Genomic DNA, 16,688 nt, shown 5'->3' with positions numbered 1-16,688 from the left:
ATATTCATTTCTTACAAGGCCCATCAGAGGAGTAATCATCACAAAAGAACACCCTCACCTCATTCAACATTGTGATATATGTAATGGAACTAGGATTTCATCGGTGGTGAGAGCTTCACTGCGATTTCGAGAGCAGCAATCTGAAGAATACCCATGTCCTGCTTACAGAGGCAAAACACAAATTATTTTGAATAATTTATTTTATATCCGCTAATAATTTAAATATCGGTAACATTGTTTCTAACAAAGAAACTTCTCTGGTAATATCGAAGGAAAAGTATTAGGACCTCCAGATTTTGAAGGAATTTCGTGGACACAAAGATAGAGTGTTTTACACAAACCTTCCACACTAGACTGGGCTGTGCATTTTGGGTCAAAAGTGATTTTTATTGTTATTAGGTCCTGTGCAGTTTGGAACAAAAGTGATCATTGTTGTTGTTGTTATTATTATTATTATTATTATTATTATTATTATTATTAGGCTCTGTGCATTTTGAGTCAAAAGTGAGCATTATTATTATTATTATTATTATTATTATTATTATTATTTTATTTTTTTTTTATTATTATTATTATTATTATGTCCCGTGCATTTTGGGACAAAATTGCACAAAAGTGATCTTTATTATTATTATTATTATTATTATTATTAGGCTTTGTGCATTTTGGGACAAAAGTGATTTTTATTATTATTAGTTCACGTGTATTTTGAGCCAAAAGTGATCTTTATTATTATTATACCTTGTGTGTTTTGGGACAGAATTGATCTTGTTTTATTCTTATAAGGTTCTGAGCATTTTGTGACAAAAGTGATCTTTATTATTATTATTATTATTATTATTATTATTATTATTATTATTATTATTATGCCCCACTCCACTTCATTACAGAAAAAGTTAAAAAAGGAAAGAGAAAATGTTTAACGTTATGTTATCATTTAAAGGTTTGTCAATCCCGTGATTTTGAAATTCTGAATGTTAATTCAAAATTTCTATACACACAATATGCACAAACAGACATACAAACACGTTTCCGGAAGAAAACAGCTTTACTTGTAATATTTAATCTAAAATTAATTCCTCCGTACATAAGAAGCACGTTTTTTCCCTGTAACTTATGACATTACTTTACGTAAATGTCAATAAAACTACAATTTTCAAAAATAAGGATGCAAACTTAAATTCAAATTCATTCAGATAACCTGTTCTTTCATACTGACTTAAGTGTTCATTAATATCTCCGTTAGTATCCATGGAATTCGGTTTCAAACTTTGAAATTGCTCTCCTGAAAAATTTGATAAAGTGGACAAAGCACGTTCTTTTCCTGTGCTCTTCATATATATGATCAGTTCACCAAACTGAAAACAGATTAAAAGACATACCTTCAGGGAATGGCGATGAGATATTGGATTTATCAGTGGATCAAAATAGAATGCTGGTAAATCAGGATCTTCTGTTTTGATGTACACAACATTTGGTGCATGATACCTAAAACGAAAGGAAAAAAGAAGTAACTTCGGTTTCTGGAATTTATCAGAGCTTTAAATAATTATATTTTATCTCGTATTTTTTTACACGCATAATAATCATTTCATAACACAAAATATGTATTATTGATGTTAGTGAGCTCAGCAGTTGCATTACTAACTTTGTAAAGCAACTAATACGCCATCACTATTTATCTTTCACGCTGCTAGTTCAGAATCTTAATCTTGAAAGATACTTAAAAACAAGCGTGACTGAACATATAAATGACACAAAGATAATTTTACAATTACAAAAGTACACAGTGAAATCTGTATTATTACATCATTTCTATCAAGCAATAACTGTTGTAAATGAGCATTTTTTTTTTTTTAACCAAATGAAAATAATACCTGTAATTTCTGTTACTGCATTCCTCTATTTTAAGAGCACCCCTCACTCTGATAAACAACCTTCCTTTCAGAAATTCATTTATTCTTATTAAGTGACAACTCTGTTAAACTTCAAATTATAAGATCAACAAAAATTGAACTATCAAATCAAATAATTATTTTCAAACAATGCGAAAACGAATTCTTCTCAAAAATTGCTTAAATTTTATCCCAATTAATGAACTCTCTGTACCCAAAAAACTAACTAAAGGTGCAAAAGATAATGTCAAATAACATTTGACACAGCATAGGTGAGAAAGAACAAAATTAGATGGAATACAGCAAGTGGGTGCTAGCCATGGCCAACTAAATCAAATTAAGATTTTTAAATATCAAGCAAAACCAAGCACTATGTACCAAAGCCAAAGATAAAAAATGGAGCATTTTAATAAAAAAAAAAAAACAGAAATTATTCCAGAAATCCCACGTAAATCTGCAGTAGCAAAATTCAGACTGCTTACAGAACACGATTATTTGGCCAAACACTTGAATAAAATAGGAATTTACACAAATCCAAATTGCCCTCTATGCAACAAAGAAGAAGAAATGACTGAAGATCATCTACAAACCTGTGAAGTTCTACCTGATGGATCCACCACAGAGAAATATTGGAGAGCAAGAAAGCTAATGGCTTCGTTGCCAAAGCCCGGCATTAGATAACAACAACAATAACAACAACAGATTTTTAAATGACCAACCTGGTGTTATACAGTGCTAGTGAAGGATCGGTATTCTTTCCAGCTTCTAACATCTACCTTCTACTCAATATATTAACATCCTATCTCAAGATCCCTCAAAAAAATAGAAATGCAGTTTACTTTCAGAGCTGTACAGAGCTATTACTATCAGCTTTACTGTCTCACGTATTTTATCTGCTTGTAAATGATGGCCACTCAAAAATACATACTATGAAGTACCCAAGTCTTCATGCTCCAATAGAGATAGTGTAATAAATCATATTGGCAAAGAAGTGTAGAGAAAGTGTATCTATACCAGACAAAAAAATCAAACAAGAAGGATATGTGCTCATCAAGGAAAAACTTTTTTATATTTGTGCTGAACTAGAAAATTCGCCTAAAAACTTCACACAACACTTATACAGCAGAAGAATTAAAAGATCATACATCGAGATCAATTTGCGGGCAGAAATTGGGAAGAACCGTGCACAAAAACCTAAGATGATCAATGACAACTTCTTAAAGTGACGTCAAGAATGTACAGACAGCCTTTCAAAGTTGTTGCGATCAATGTTGGTGTCTATATTAAAATTATTTAGGTTACACTGTTTTATTAGTGCTGAAATTAATTTTGATTTTGATATTACATTCCACACCAAGGTCACTGTAGCATTTTCCAGCAACAGGAGATGCTGACTTATGAACAAATGCTGAATCATGACTATCAAAAATCTCACTGTACCTATGTACAGCTCGTGCGAAATATCTAAAAGCTTAGAGCCCGTTGAGATTTAAAAGACAGATAACTGTTCTTAGTCAGGTGTAAAGTCCACTTGCAAAACATTTGCCAGTTGTTCGCTCATTGATAGGCGCTTGTAGTGAATCTATTTGTGTTACTTTACGGAAATTTTATAAATATTCAGTGGATACATTTATAAGTGTGTATGTATTTAAACTGTGTATTTAGAGTTTAAGTGTTTGTAATTTGCAAATGTAGTTAAGGAAATAAATCCAGCAGTTATTTCAAAATTAAACGAGAGGAAGCTTCATAGTAAAACCAAAGAAGTTACAAACTATGTATCTATTGGTGTTTACATCCAAAGAAGCTTCTCAAGGAAATGAAATTCCTCTACACATTCAAAAGCGAGTGGTAATGGCTACAGGCGTGTCCTGTAACAGTATGAAAACATGTTGCAGAAACGAGGAAAATAAAAAGAGGCAACGGTATGTCTTTCGAAATGCCGTATAAGAAGATGATAATAATTTAAAATGAGTATCTTCATACCAGACGCATATGACGATAGTGTAGTGTGAAGAACAGTGTACGACTTTACATAACAGAGAAACATGTTGCAGCAGTCACTGCATTTAGAATGAAACTGTCAGACGCAACTGGCTTTAATATGGTAATATTAATGTTAGAACTCTGCTAAAAACTGTGATATTGTTGGGATAAACAAAAAATAAGTACATCACTATAAGTTGAAAATCACGATATCAGGATTATTTCTAATTAACAAAACTGTTATGTTTTATTTAATGACGCTCGCAACTGCCGAGGTTATATCAGTGTCGGCGGTGTGCCAGAATTTCGTCCCGCAGGAGTTTTTACATGTCAGTAAATCTACTGACATGAGCCTGTCACATTTAAGCACACTTAAATGCCATCGACCTGTCCCGGGATCAAACCCACAACCTCAGGCATAGAAGGCCAGTGCTATACCAACTGCACCAACAAAGGCCGACTCTAATTATCGAGCTGAGAGAAGAAATGAGGAGTAGATTTTACAAAATTAGTTTGTCCAAAATCACAAAAATTGCTTTAATATGTCTATGATCCTCTTTTGTATATATATAAGCTTCCATATTATAGCTTACATACGATTTTTGCATCAAAATACAATAATTTCTGCAGTTATGTAGGTATGAAGTTGGTTCCGAAATTTTTCCTTTTCCATACAGCGTTTTTTTATTTCTTTGAAAATAATGTACACATGGGGATTACCACTCTCAAATAATCCAATTTAATTATGAGAAATGGATTCGAGAGAACTTGATTCCAAATTTAACCCTCCATTGTTATTTGATAACACTCCTTACCATAATGTTTTTGTAAGTTATTTTATGACGCTTTATCAACATCTTAGGTTATTTAGCATCTGAATGAAATGAAGGTGATAATGTCGGTGAAATGAGTCCGGGGTCCAGCATTGATAGTTACCCAACATTTGCTTACCGTAATGTAGCTTTAAATAGAACCTCCATTTAAAATTCAATAACTGTAACGAAGGAATGACTTGAAAAATAGACCATTCCTTACAGTGATGATTTGTTGAAACCAACATCATACCAACTCATACAAATGTACAAACCCTCATTAGTCAAATATTCTGTAGATCCCATTCTTGAAAGTGCCATCCTCTTTGTAAAAATTTTACTTTTGAAAAAAAAATATATATATATATATACATGAAGCACAAGTTATTGTTCGATGATATCACAGACCCCAGTATCATAAGGCTCGGTGGTATCAGTGATGAAGATAATGATGCTTCCAACTGTGATGGTAAAATGGATGGGATAGCAGAACTTGAGGACTCGGACTAGGAGCTCAACTTAACTAGTCAATGTTTTCAATTTCATGTTTAGCGTACACAAGCACTTACTGTTTTCACACTGTTCTCTCTCCTCCCAAGCGACGTAGACCAAGCTTTCAGATCTTCCACACGAGCTGTATATGTGCAACGAGCTGTATATGTACAATGTTCAGAAATGTGTGTAGCAAAGAACAAATTTATAACAATCATACCTCTATACCTCTTCTTGGGACATAGAATATTGACAGTATAATTCTATGATAATTTATGAAATATTAACTAAATGTAAAAAAATAATTGAACTCACCATGAAAGATGTACATAATGCGGCATGTTATTGTATAAGTATGGAAACGCAATCCTGTATTCTGTACGAATTGGCTGTCTGATGATAATCTTGTTGATATCATTGAATTCATTCCAATCCTCATCCCTACAAAATAAAACATAAAAGACTCAAGATATGTAACAATACAATCAATAGATCACACGTTAAATAAAGAAATATCAATCAAAATTTTCTCGGGCTTCCAGCCAGGTCGTAAGTTGGTGATCCACCGACGTTTCGATGATGTTCATCTTCCTCATCTTCAGGGTTAAATGATATCTAAGGGTACCCTATCATTTAACCCTGAAGATGAGGAAGATGAACATCATCGAAACGTCGGTGGATCACCAACTTACGACCTGGCTGGAAGCCCGAGAAAATTTTGAGTTATGTTGCCAGGAAAGCTTCAGTAGTTATTTCAAAGAAATATCAGCCTAACGAAACTGAATGTAAACATAATCAAATTTCATCATATTAACCATATTTCTCAGGTGTGTTAATATCCAAACTCGTATTACAATGTCTTCCAATCCATATAAGACAAAAAAAAACCTATAGTTACTATAGTTAGGAGGAAAATAATTTGACTCTATTGTATATTAGATGTTTCACTCTGTGAAAAGATTTATTAAATCTACATACTTGGACTTCAACAAACAAAATTTGATAACACAACCTCAAGGGAAAAAATGGAACTCTCTGCATTAAAATCCACAGTTAATTCCCGATTTACCACGAAAATCGTCTGTAGCTGCATTTAGATTGGCAACAGGCCAGGATTGTTTGGCCAAACACCTGCATAGAATTGGAATATATCAGTCTCCTAACTGCCCAATGTGCAACTCAAACCAAGAAATGGATTCGGAACACCTCAAAATCTGTGCTTCAGTGGCTGGCCATAATATCTTTGAAAAATATTGGAGTGCAAGAGGTCAAATGACTTTATTGTCAAACGCCTGGCATTAGAAAACAACATATTAGATGTTTCATGTATATCTGTGAAAATGTATATAAAAATTTCGTAATTGAATTGTTATTCACTGAAAGCCTAACAACATCCTCCTTTCCAAACACACAAATTTGCAATAGATTTCATATAGCATTTTTTTTTTTTTTTTGCTCTTAAATTTATATGTTGTGTGTTTTATATACAGTACACAAATCCCATTATACTGCACCTCGGTATACCATAGAATCAGATACACAGTAGGCGTGATTATGTCCCCCAATATTTTATGTATTTATGTACAGTAGAGTCTCGTTAATCCGAACTACACTAATCCGAAAATCTGGTTAATCCGAACAAAATTATTTTAAGAAAACACTAAATTTATTGTAATAGCACAAAGCAGCGAAAAGAAAAAAACGTATAAATTCACTCAATTTCTTTTACTTTAAAAAATTATGAAAAATATCACATTACACAGTACTTACAACAATTAGTGTTTTCTGTACATAATTTACACATTTCTCATGTTCATAAAATCAGGCAGGCAGGCAGATAGGTAGTGGTTCTAAAAATAGCAACAGGGTATTTCCACCATCATCTCTCAGTGCTCGTGAATAGCATGTATTGCATTACAGGAAATATTTCAGTTAATCCGAAAATCTTGTAATCCAAACAGGGCTTGGTCCCAATTAGTTCGGATTAACGAGACTCTACTGTACTTGTAATATTCAGTATTGTACATTTTCTTATGTTGACGCATTCTGATGTTGTTTTCCAGGTCTATTATTCTTTGTGCAATTTCACACGTATTAAATGGAATGGAAATCCTCTTATTTTAGACCTGCAAATATGGCTACCAGCAGTGGAGTCTACAGTAACATAGTGTATTATGTATATTTGTGTCTTTGTGTATTCTTAATTAATGGATCTGTCACACAGATGCATCAATGTAAGAAGCATTAGTATTATAGTATTACTAGGGACCTGAAAATTTCGTATCTATTTTCATCAAAATTAGCATCTACTTTTTCCAAAGGAAACTATATGCATTCTACCTTTCATTTCTCATTTAGTATTACAAGTGGATGGTACTCACAATCTTATAAGGTTGAGAACCCCTGTTCTAGACCATTTTTTTGAGAAAGTAGCAATATTTCACCACATGTCCTCTCAAATTAGTGTCAGAACTACATAATAAGATGTCAACCATCTTTCCTGTATGTAAATTATTACAATTCCTCTAGATTAAATTAGTTACATAATTCCAGTTAATAATCAACAGTCATCATCTTAACAAAATCGCGTAAGAATTCTGCCTTCTGACATTTGGAATGGAATTCGACTTTGAAAGACTAACACAGAGTGCAGAAAAGTTTAAATAATCATATGTAGAGGCAATGGAAACCAAACAAGTAATTTATCAACAGCCAACTTCTATTTACAATTTATTATAGGCCTAATAAAATTCAGTAACTACACATTAACTGAATATAAAACTAGTTACGTAATACTTACGCAGGATTGGAATCCTTGATGAGGGGCTCAAACTTGGGACCACCAGGAATGGCCATATTCAAGGCCTTGGCTGTGAAAAATGATTTATGATCGAAAAGATAAAAGAAATTGGTATCAACCAAATCAGTGAGGAGTTGATTGGCAAGTCGGTACAATGTGGCCATCTGTGGCAATGATAAATTCCAGCGCCTGTATGTTGATCCATTCACATGCCTGAAACACATTACTAATTTAGACTCTCGCATAAAACACACATCATTTGTACTTTAATACATGCAATTTTGAGAACCACAATGGATATTTTAACCTGCAATGTAACCTAATATACATTCCTGGAAAGAAAATTCCACAAAGGGAAAACTCTGAAAGTTTTATGAGGGAATGGTACTCTACTGTCACGTGGTATCAAACATTTCTGATTCATGGGGACATAGTAGCAGAACAAATACAGTAAATCAATACAGTAATAATGACTGTTATTGTCCACATAATTTCCTAAGCAAGTAACAATGATCCAGACTTCAAGGTCATTTTAACTGATCTCCCTTTCTTTAGTAATGTTTTTTCACTCATTAAATTTTGTGAAGTTTAACAGTGAATTTGGTAATAAAGCCATTACTGTATTCCAACGAATTTAAAATACTTTATTCTATTTTAAATATTGCTCAACTTCGAATTGTGTTTTTGTAACAGTATTTATTTCTTCCTAGATTCATGCTTTCCTTTGTAACAGTGGGAAAGAGAAAAAGTCAAAATTCAGGATGGTCATTTGTTATGGTCAGCAAAAAGAATGGGCCTCTGACAATTATTTACAATCTGCTAATGGCTTCATTGCCAGATGCAAGGCACTAGACAACAATTATTTACAAGTTCCAGATATGTAATACAGTACACGCTCATCTATAGTGGTTTCAGAATAAGAAGGCATATGGCCTAAGCCAATTGAGTGCTATCAACAGTTCGACGTTGTCACACAGTGCACGGTACTCGAGACGTGGAAGACAAAGACAACAGATAAGGACAGAACATATCAGTAGCAGCACTCTCGCTGAACGAGCGGGTCGAGACCTGTTTCTTCATTGTGTGTAATGTTTAAATATAATTACTCTTACTGAAGTAATTCTCATCTCAATTTTTATTACTTCTTCGCTTCATAGATCAGTAGCTCTTGGAGTCACTGACTTGCGAAATAAAGTGACAGATATGTAGAAATTTACTTTGATAATGTCTGCGAAAGAATGTTTTAATTCTTACTCAGACTTCCTTGTACAGCAAAGCTGAATTTATTATTGTTTATTTCTCCAGAGGAAAGATAAGGTGCAGTTTGTTTGTAGGGGCAGCCTAAGAATATAGCGATAACAAAACGAAAACATATCTGTAGATATGTAATTTAGTATTGAAGTTGGAAAGTATTTTATTTTTCCTCCGTTAAATGAAGCCTATATAATTTAATTTAATTCTCTAGCTTATACATACCTAGGGGTCCAGGGTTCTACATTCTGGTTACGAATGTGGCTATAATCCAGCGTAATCATAATGTGTGTTCATATATAATTCAGTACTCATTCTGGCACTGTAGATTATTTTATTTTTCTCTGATAAACTAAGTCCTTCTAATTTTATTTTGTCATATAATTTTTACATATCTAGAGGTCCAGTGTTCCATATTCTGGCTAAGAATCCGGCTATAAGAATCTAAGCATATCTGTTCATATGTAGGGCTAATTCAGTACTCATATTGAAACTGAAGTTTACTTTCTTTTATTTTATTAAATCAAGCCTATCTAATTTAATTTAATCCTCAAGCTTATACCTACCTAGAAGTCCAGGATTCTATGTTCTATCACTCTGGCCTGTGGCAATATAAACCTACGAGTGAAGGTAGTTGTACATAAGCGAATATGAAAACCGTAATCCAATAATATCGTTAATATATTGAAGATAAAATTGCATATTAGAAAAAATCGTACGAAGTGTAATATATGTAACGAAAGGTTTAAAATAGAAATTGAGTTTTGGAATTATAAAATCTCCTCGTTCCTAGCATGCCTGCATTTATTTTAAAAGTGAAATGTAATTAATGTGCTTCATTTTATAAAGTTTTCTAATGCTCTTAAGGAAGAATGTCGTTAATGCTCTTCGTATAATTCACGGAAAAAGAGGCAGGAGTGTTCATGTTTACGATGTCATCCAAATATCTCATATGTTTATGTAATATTTCGTCTTATACCATGTATAATATTCCAATGAAACGTGAAAATCGTACCTATGATTATTCTCAGCTTTCTTCTTCTTTCCACGTTCTATTTTAATGGCACTGCTAACACATACTACTAATGTATTTAAAATATCGTACAATGAAGTAATACACGGTTCTGAAAATTGTACAAATAATTAACACGTTTGTTTTGCGTTATTTTCCAGGAGAGGTAAATTCAAGTATACCACCTATTTTAATTGTCTCTTTGTCCTGTCCGAGAATATGAGATAGCGTATGCACTTCTAAACCACACGTCTCTGCAGTCAGATTCTTTGTTCGTGAAGAACTGACACGCACTGAATCATAAGTTAGTCCTTTAAAAAAATATATACAAAAATACCATACTCCTCGCTTGTGAGTGTTGGACTATCCCTTTGCGTATAACAGATGGAACACCAGAGGCAATTGCAATCCCTTCAAGAGACATTGTTACGGTAAGTTACACATCACACAAGAGGAAACAGCCCACATCTGAATTTGAAAATAAACAGAATCTATCTTCGTTTACAGAGACGGAATTCAGAGCAAAATATGTTCTATGCTGTAGGTTGGATATCTCTGTTTAGTCTTAAAGCGATAACACGTGAACCAGTTGACATACAATTGCCATTCTTGTACTGTTGGATTCAGAATTCGGAGCCCTATCGAATGGCATAGCTTAAAATTCATTCCTAGCCATAAGTATTGTGCGCGCAAGAAAGAAAATAATACGCGACGCTTCAGCGAGACTTCGCGACGATTTAACTGGACAACACCGCTTCACTGTCACTGGCTAGTCGAGATAGACCGGCCTGAACTAGCTCCGCCTTATATGCCTTCTTATTCTGAAAGCGCTCTAGTCAACACATAAATTAAACCATTTAAATTTGCTATATTTCGTTTAAGAGTCTGAAATATATTATAAAATCGAATGGAGGGTTGATTTTAGATGCATCAGGGCCTCTTAAGAGTGAAATCATAAATAGAATTCATAAATACAAAATCAATTGATGCAAATATGAATAGGAAAACCACGTACTATACCAATTGCTATTATCAGTTTCAGTAGCATAGACTGTTACAGTATGGGTCTACAAAGAGAGTGGAGAGTACTTGTTCAAGGTTCGAGTCTCTGACAATTTTCATTTTTTAAATTACAAATTTTCCATCATATGTCTCGCAAAGCTAGATTTATGCCATAATATCTCTTACAATATATGCTCAAACTCTAGTAAATAACAAACCTCTCCTCTTCCAAACAATACTCCTGTCTGTAAATAAAACTGACTATCTCCTCACTTTTGACGATGGCAGAGAAACAATAACTCAGTCAGCAAATCATTGCCCAGGTTCACATAGATTATTGTGCATCAAGGACAGCCAGAGAGACTAACTAAAGGCTCTTTGTCAAATGCTAAGAAGTGGGAGAAACATTTTCTCGAGAATGAAGTTACGAATTGTCCAATTCTTGGTCAGCCATGCATCTCTACAAGGAAACAGGATGCTACATTATTGAGAAAAGTTAAAACCACCCCTTTAAAACTGCCCCAACTTTTCTGTTTCCCCAAAAACAGTGAGGAGACATTTTAGAGAGCATGACATAAGGGATCGTAAATCTGTAAGGAATCAGCATTCGAAGACAGAGCATATTGTGGACTATCTGCCGTAGGCTACTCTCCAACAGCAGTTCGGATTGAAGAAATGCCATTTTCTCTGATGAGATAATTGTCTCCAGTAAGCAACAATGGTACTTCCCTCCTAGCGCACATGCACACGCACGCGTGCGTGTACACACACACACACACACACAAACCCTCTCCCCTGGTAAGGTTGACTACATTTCAGATGTAGATGTAGACAGATGACTTTCAATAAACAAACATAACAGTTATGTCTCCAAATGCAGTTCATTGACACATGTGAACAGCAGAGTAGAACTTAGCAGTTCTCATGACCAAGAGTCTGCCCACTCTTTCTGCCTCAAAATGTACATGAAGTTATTTCTCTAGTGTTATAAAATTGTGTGGTGATGAACCAATGCTGGAACAATTGGTATAGTCTGTATCAATAATAATTAAGAGGACTTGAAAGAAACAGAACTGTTTCTGAGGTTACAATTAAATTAATTTGACAAGAAAACCCTCTCACATCTGCTTTGAGGGATTGAACGTGGGTCACCACGGTGGAAGACAGAGAGGTTAATCACACAGCCACAAGCAAGTTCATGTAACTATGTTAATGCAATCTGAAGTTGCAACTGGGTGGTTCGATCCCTGGGCATGGCTCTTGGGGAACTTTCCTTCTTCAGTCAATTTTACCTCTTTTTTTTTCTCACTTCATAAAAAAGCACAAACTACAGTTCTTAGTTCTTCAACTATCCTGATACCAAACTTTTTTTTTTTTTTTTTTTTTTTTTTTTTTGTAAATTACAGCCAGGACTTCAGTATTCTCAACCATTTCAAGAGGACTCTTCCTATTTACCATTCCTTTCTTTTTAGTAAATTTAATTTGAATGCTAGAATATAAACTGTGTGTAATACCATTGTATTACCAACACATTTCGACACAGACCTGTAATTTAGTACTGTAGATGTTCATAATATCACTATGACACACGCTATTAAATAATCAATTTATTTTTATATATTACTTTTTCAATTAAAAATACAAGATTTCAATTTATTAATATAAAATATGCCTATTATGTTAAGTCTGTAAAAACAAAAACCTGTACAACAATTTACACACTATGTAATGTGATAAAAATTAGTTTTTTTTTTTTTTTTTTTTTTTACAGATTAATTTTCATAATCGTTTAATTATTAAAAAAAAAACTGATTGTGACGTAAGGCACAGTTACTTTATAACAATATTTCTTAAACATAAAATAGAAATAAATAAATCTTAACAGTTTAACTGAACTGCATGTACATAAATGTAACTAGCAATCAGTATGAAATATGAACAGAATTGATGAGTACTAGAGTTATAACACCAATTCTACCTACGGCAAAAGAAGATTTATGAGGGAAGTACCATTCTCGCATTGTAGAAATTCTACAATGTTCAAATAGCTTTGTTAAATTTGTAGTGCTTCAGTAACTGATATCCATCGTCCCCTACGTCTTTTTAACAAATATCTCAAAATAATGGCTGTTGGATGTAGGAGTAACACTGATGTCAGGTTTACATAACATTCAGAATCACGCTACAGACAGTAATTAACAGGGAACGGATTTATATGGACTAAAAATATATGAAATATGTAAATATATATGTAGTTATTTTTACCAAAATATGGAATTAAATATGGATTTTTACCAAAATATGGAATTAAATATGGACTTAAAATTATAAAAAAATGACTATGTACGTTAAATATTGGTACATTTTAATCAAACTAAACAAAAAATATAATGGACGTACCTTATCTTCCAATGTAGTTTCAACAAAACACAATTTTTATTGTCTGTTACCATAACAATAGGTTACAAACATTTCTTTCAAGTGCTGAAAAGTGAATCTTCTTCTATTGTCTCTGAGGATAGATTTATACTGACTAAAAGAGCGTTCGACGTCACAAGAAGTAACTGGTACATAATTCAATTTCACAATGTCTGCTGGGGATAAGTCCAAGTTAATCTTCACTGTTGATTCACCACTCATCACAGCAACAACCTTTTGTAGTTCTTCATATCCAGGGTTTTTTGAAAGTACAGTGTCCACCTTAGCTCTTACTGCATCTGCAACTTTACCTCTACCACGATTCAGTTGTTCCACAGTACTATTTATAATTTCAAAACTTTCAGATAGTGAAAGGTGCCTATTTTGGAGACTTTTGAGCGTTTTTATGATGCATGAAAATGTATGCTGAATGTGAGCTAAGTCATTCTTCACACTTATGTCACAGGTAACTGTTTTCGCAGTATCAATTGAGACTGCATCTTCAGAGTCCAATGCAAGGAGAACATTGTTAATAGAGTCTATATGTTCGGCATAATATTCAACTGCTTCTAGCCATGTACCCCATCTAGTTAAAATTGGCTTTGGTGGCAATGGAATTTCAGGGTACATTTCTTTCAACACGTTAACTCTACTGGGAGCTTTGAGAAATACTTTTTTCACTGATGAAATCAACAAATCTACTTTAGGGAAATTGTCTCTGACCACTTCTGCCACACGATGAAATGCATACGCCACACAAGTAAAATGAGTCAATTTAGGATATACAACAGATAATGCTTGTCCAGCTTTGACCATATAAGGGGCAGCATCGCTAATAAAGAATAACACATTATCGTACATAATACCCTTTGGCCACAGGATACCCATAGCTTCGTTGAACAGTTTAACTATAGTTTTGTTATTGCACTTTTCTAGAACATCACAATGTAAAAGAATTCGTTCAGAATATTGTTCACTTAACAAACCGATAACTACATTACCAACAAGTCTACCTTCTTTGTCGGCAGTCTCATCAATGGAAACCCAAATTGAACTATCTTTAATTTCATCTCTTATCTTCTGTATTGTCTCATCGTAGATGGATGGAGCATACGTCTTCCTAAGTGTTGACTCATCCGGGATTGTATGTTGAGTATATTTTTCAAGGAATTCCCTGAAGACCTTATTCTTTAGTTTGTAGAGAGGAATATCAGCAGAGATGAGAGAACGGCACAGGTCGATGTTAAACTCAGATCTTACATTCGATGTTGTTGGTTGTGTTAAAAACAATTGTCTCTGCTTGGAATTTAGTTGTTTGTTGGCCTGATGTTTACTAGTTGTAATGTGTTGTTGCACCAGGAACTTTTGTGTAGATGATACTGCACACTGACACAAATTACAAAATAATATTTTATTGTCAGTTGATAAACCATCTTCTTTAAATTCTGAAATGTAACTTGTTAGTTTTGATTTTAAATTGACTGAATGACGTACTTTTGGCATATTTACCGTCTTTATAGTATGATTTACAAAACTGAACCTATGTGTACTCTGACTGGCATTTAACTGTTGAGCTGCACAACTGAAGTCTGTTAAAAATTTTAAATTAAATTAATACAGTTTTGTAACTTACTTTCCCATTGTTGATAGGACTGCTAATTTTCAAATAACTCTGATGTTAAAGGGATTACTGAACATGTGTTTAAATCTCTATTGTTGAAATGTATTTTTAAAAGTTAATGGAATTTTGTTTTGTTTTATTGTTAAACCTAATATAATATGGACTGTTTTATATGAAATATGGAAAATATATGGAAATTAACGAAAATATGTACTAAACTCTAAAATATGGAAAAATATGGAAAATAAAAGTAGGATTTTTCAACCCTACACATTGTGAAACATAAAGATAATGCAAAATATAAATTATATTAGCTTTATAAGTAAATATGTATTTACATATAAATCCTTTCCCTGGTAATTAATATAACAGAAATGAGTGTTATTCCAGTGTTCTCAATGAAGATAATCAATGACAACTTACTTCGTCCCAACTAATGGTTTATGATCATAAAACCACTTGCAGACAGATGCATCTTCGTCAGGGTCAAGTTCTATCTGGATTGCCTCCAGAGGCTCTACATCCAGAACGTTGTCTGCATAATCAAGAGGAGGTTCTTCATCATCAAATGGAGGGAACCGCATTCTTTTGAAGTGTCGACGGTCCCGTTTTTCTCGACGCATCATAATCCACATAGTACTGAAATTTTGAAAACTGTGTTATCTTAAATGTTTCTAGCTTTGGTGTGTTGTCCACAAGATGGGGACAATTGGTTGAATGACTCAAGTGTTTGTCATTAGTTTAAAAAAAGAAGTATGAAGACATGAATTTTGAAGATTGGTTGACATTTATCCTAGATCATGTATGTAACAGATATGTCGAGGTTATAGGCTTTGAGGTTAACAACTTTTGTCAGGTTTACTACGCTGCCATCTAGTTGTTACATAAGGAGTCACGTCATAATACCCATCTGAATTGCATTAGCGACTGTGCTGCCATCTTGTGTTCGTTTACGGCAGATGGGTGGCGATCCTGGCGGTTGTTCTCTTCAAAGTGCTGCCGATTTTAACGCAGCAAGGAGTTATCTGTTACATATATGATCTAGGCATTTATTAAATATGTTATAGGCTTACGTTTAACATTAATGTACAAAATTCAAAAGGAATATAAATAAATGTTTTACGAACATAATAAAAACGGAAAGGGATTAATAAAAATGAAGTAAATCTAAAACAAAAATCTTAATTATCCTCATATCATATGTATTTAACAGCACTGCATACAAGTTTATGAAAATCAACATAGTACAAACACTGGCTATCATATACAGACAATACAAAAACATATTTTAGTGTTAAAAATAAAGCCAGAAGGATTTTTAGTATAAATAATCGTTAAAGAACTTCATTTAGACCTTTAGGGAGACTGATTCCTGAAAGTTTCATAAAAATCTGAGGTCAAG

At 33.4% G+C, this 16,688-nt stretch overlaps 1 protein-coding gene across 1 annotated transcript in view; it reads right to left on the bottom strand.

Annotated features, from left to right (window-relative positions):
* Prp8 (pre-mRNA processing factor 8) overlaps positions 1-16,688 on the bottom strand; it is an 88,630-nt gene that overhangs the window by 56,981 nt on the left and 14,961 nt on the right. The window contains exons 5-8 of the mRNA XM_069847607.1: positions 15,710-15,925; positions 7,983-8,195; positions 5,498-5,623; positions 1,383-1,488 (exon numbers count right to left, since the gene is read on the bottom strand). Coding sequence (XP_069703708.1) covers positions 1,383-1,488; positions 5,498-5,623; positions 7,983-8,195; positions 15,710-15,925 — 661 coding nt within the window. The remainder of the gene's footprint in view (positions 1-1,382; positions 1,489-5,497; positions 5,624-7,982; positions 8,196-15,709; positions 15,926-16,688) is intronic.

The sequence above is a fragment of the Periplaneta americana genome, chromosome 15 (genome assembly GCF_040183065.1).
Source record: "Periplaneta americana isolate PAMFEO1 chromosome 15, P.americana_PAMFEO1_priV1, whole genome shotgun sequence".
Classification (NCBI taxonomy): Eukaryota; Metazoa; Arthropoda; class Insecta; order Blattodea; family Blattidae; genus Periplaneta; species Periplaneta americana.
This window is presented reverse-complemented; position numbering and strand designations above follow the sequence as displayed.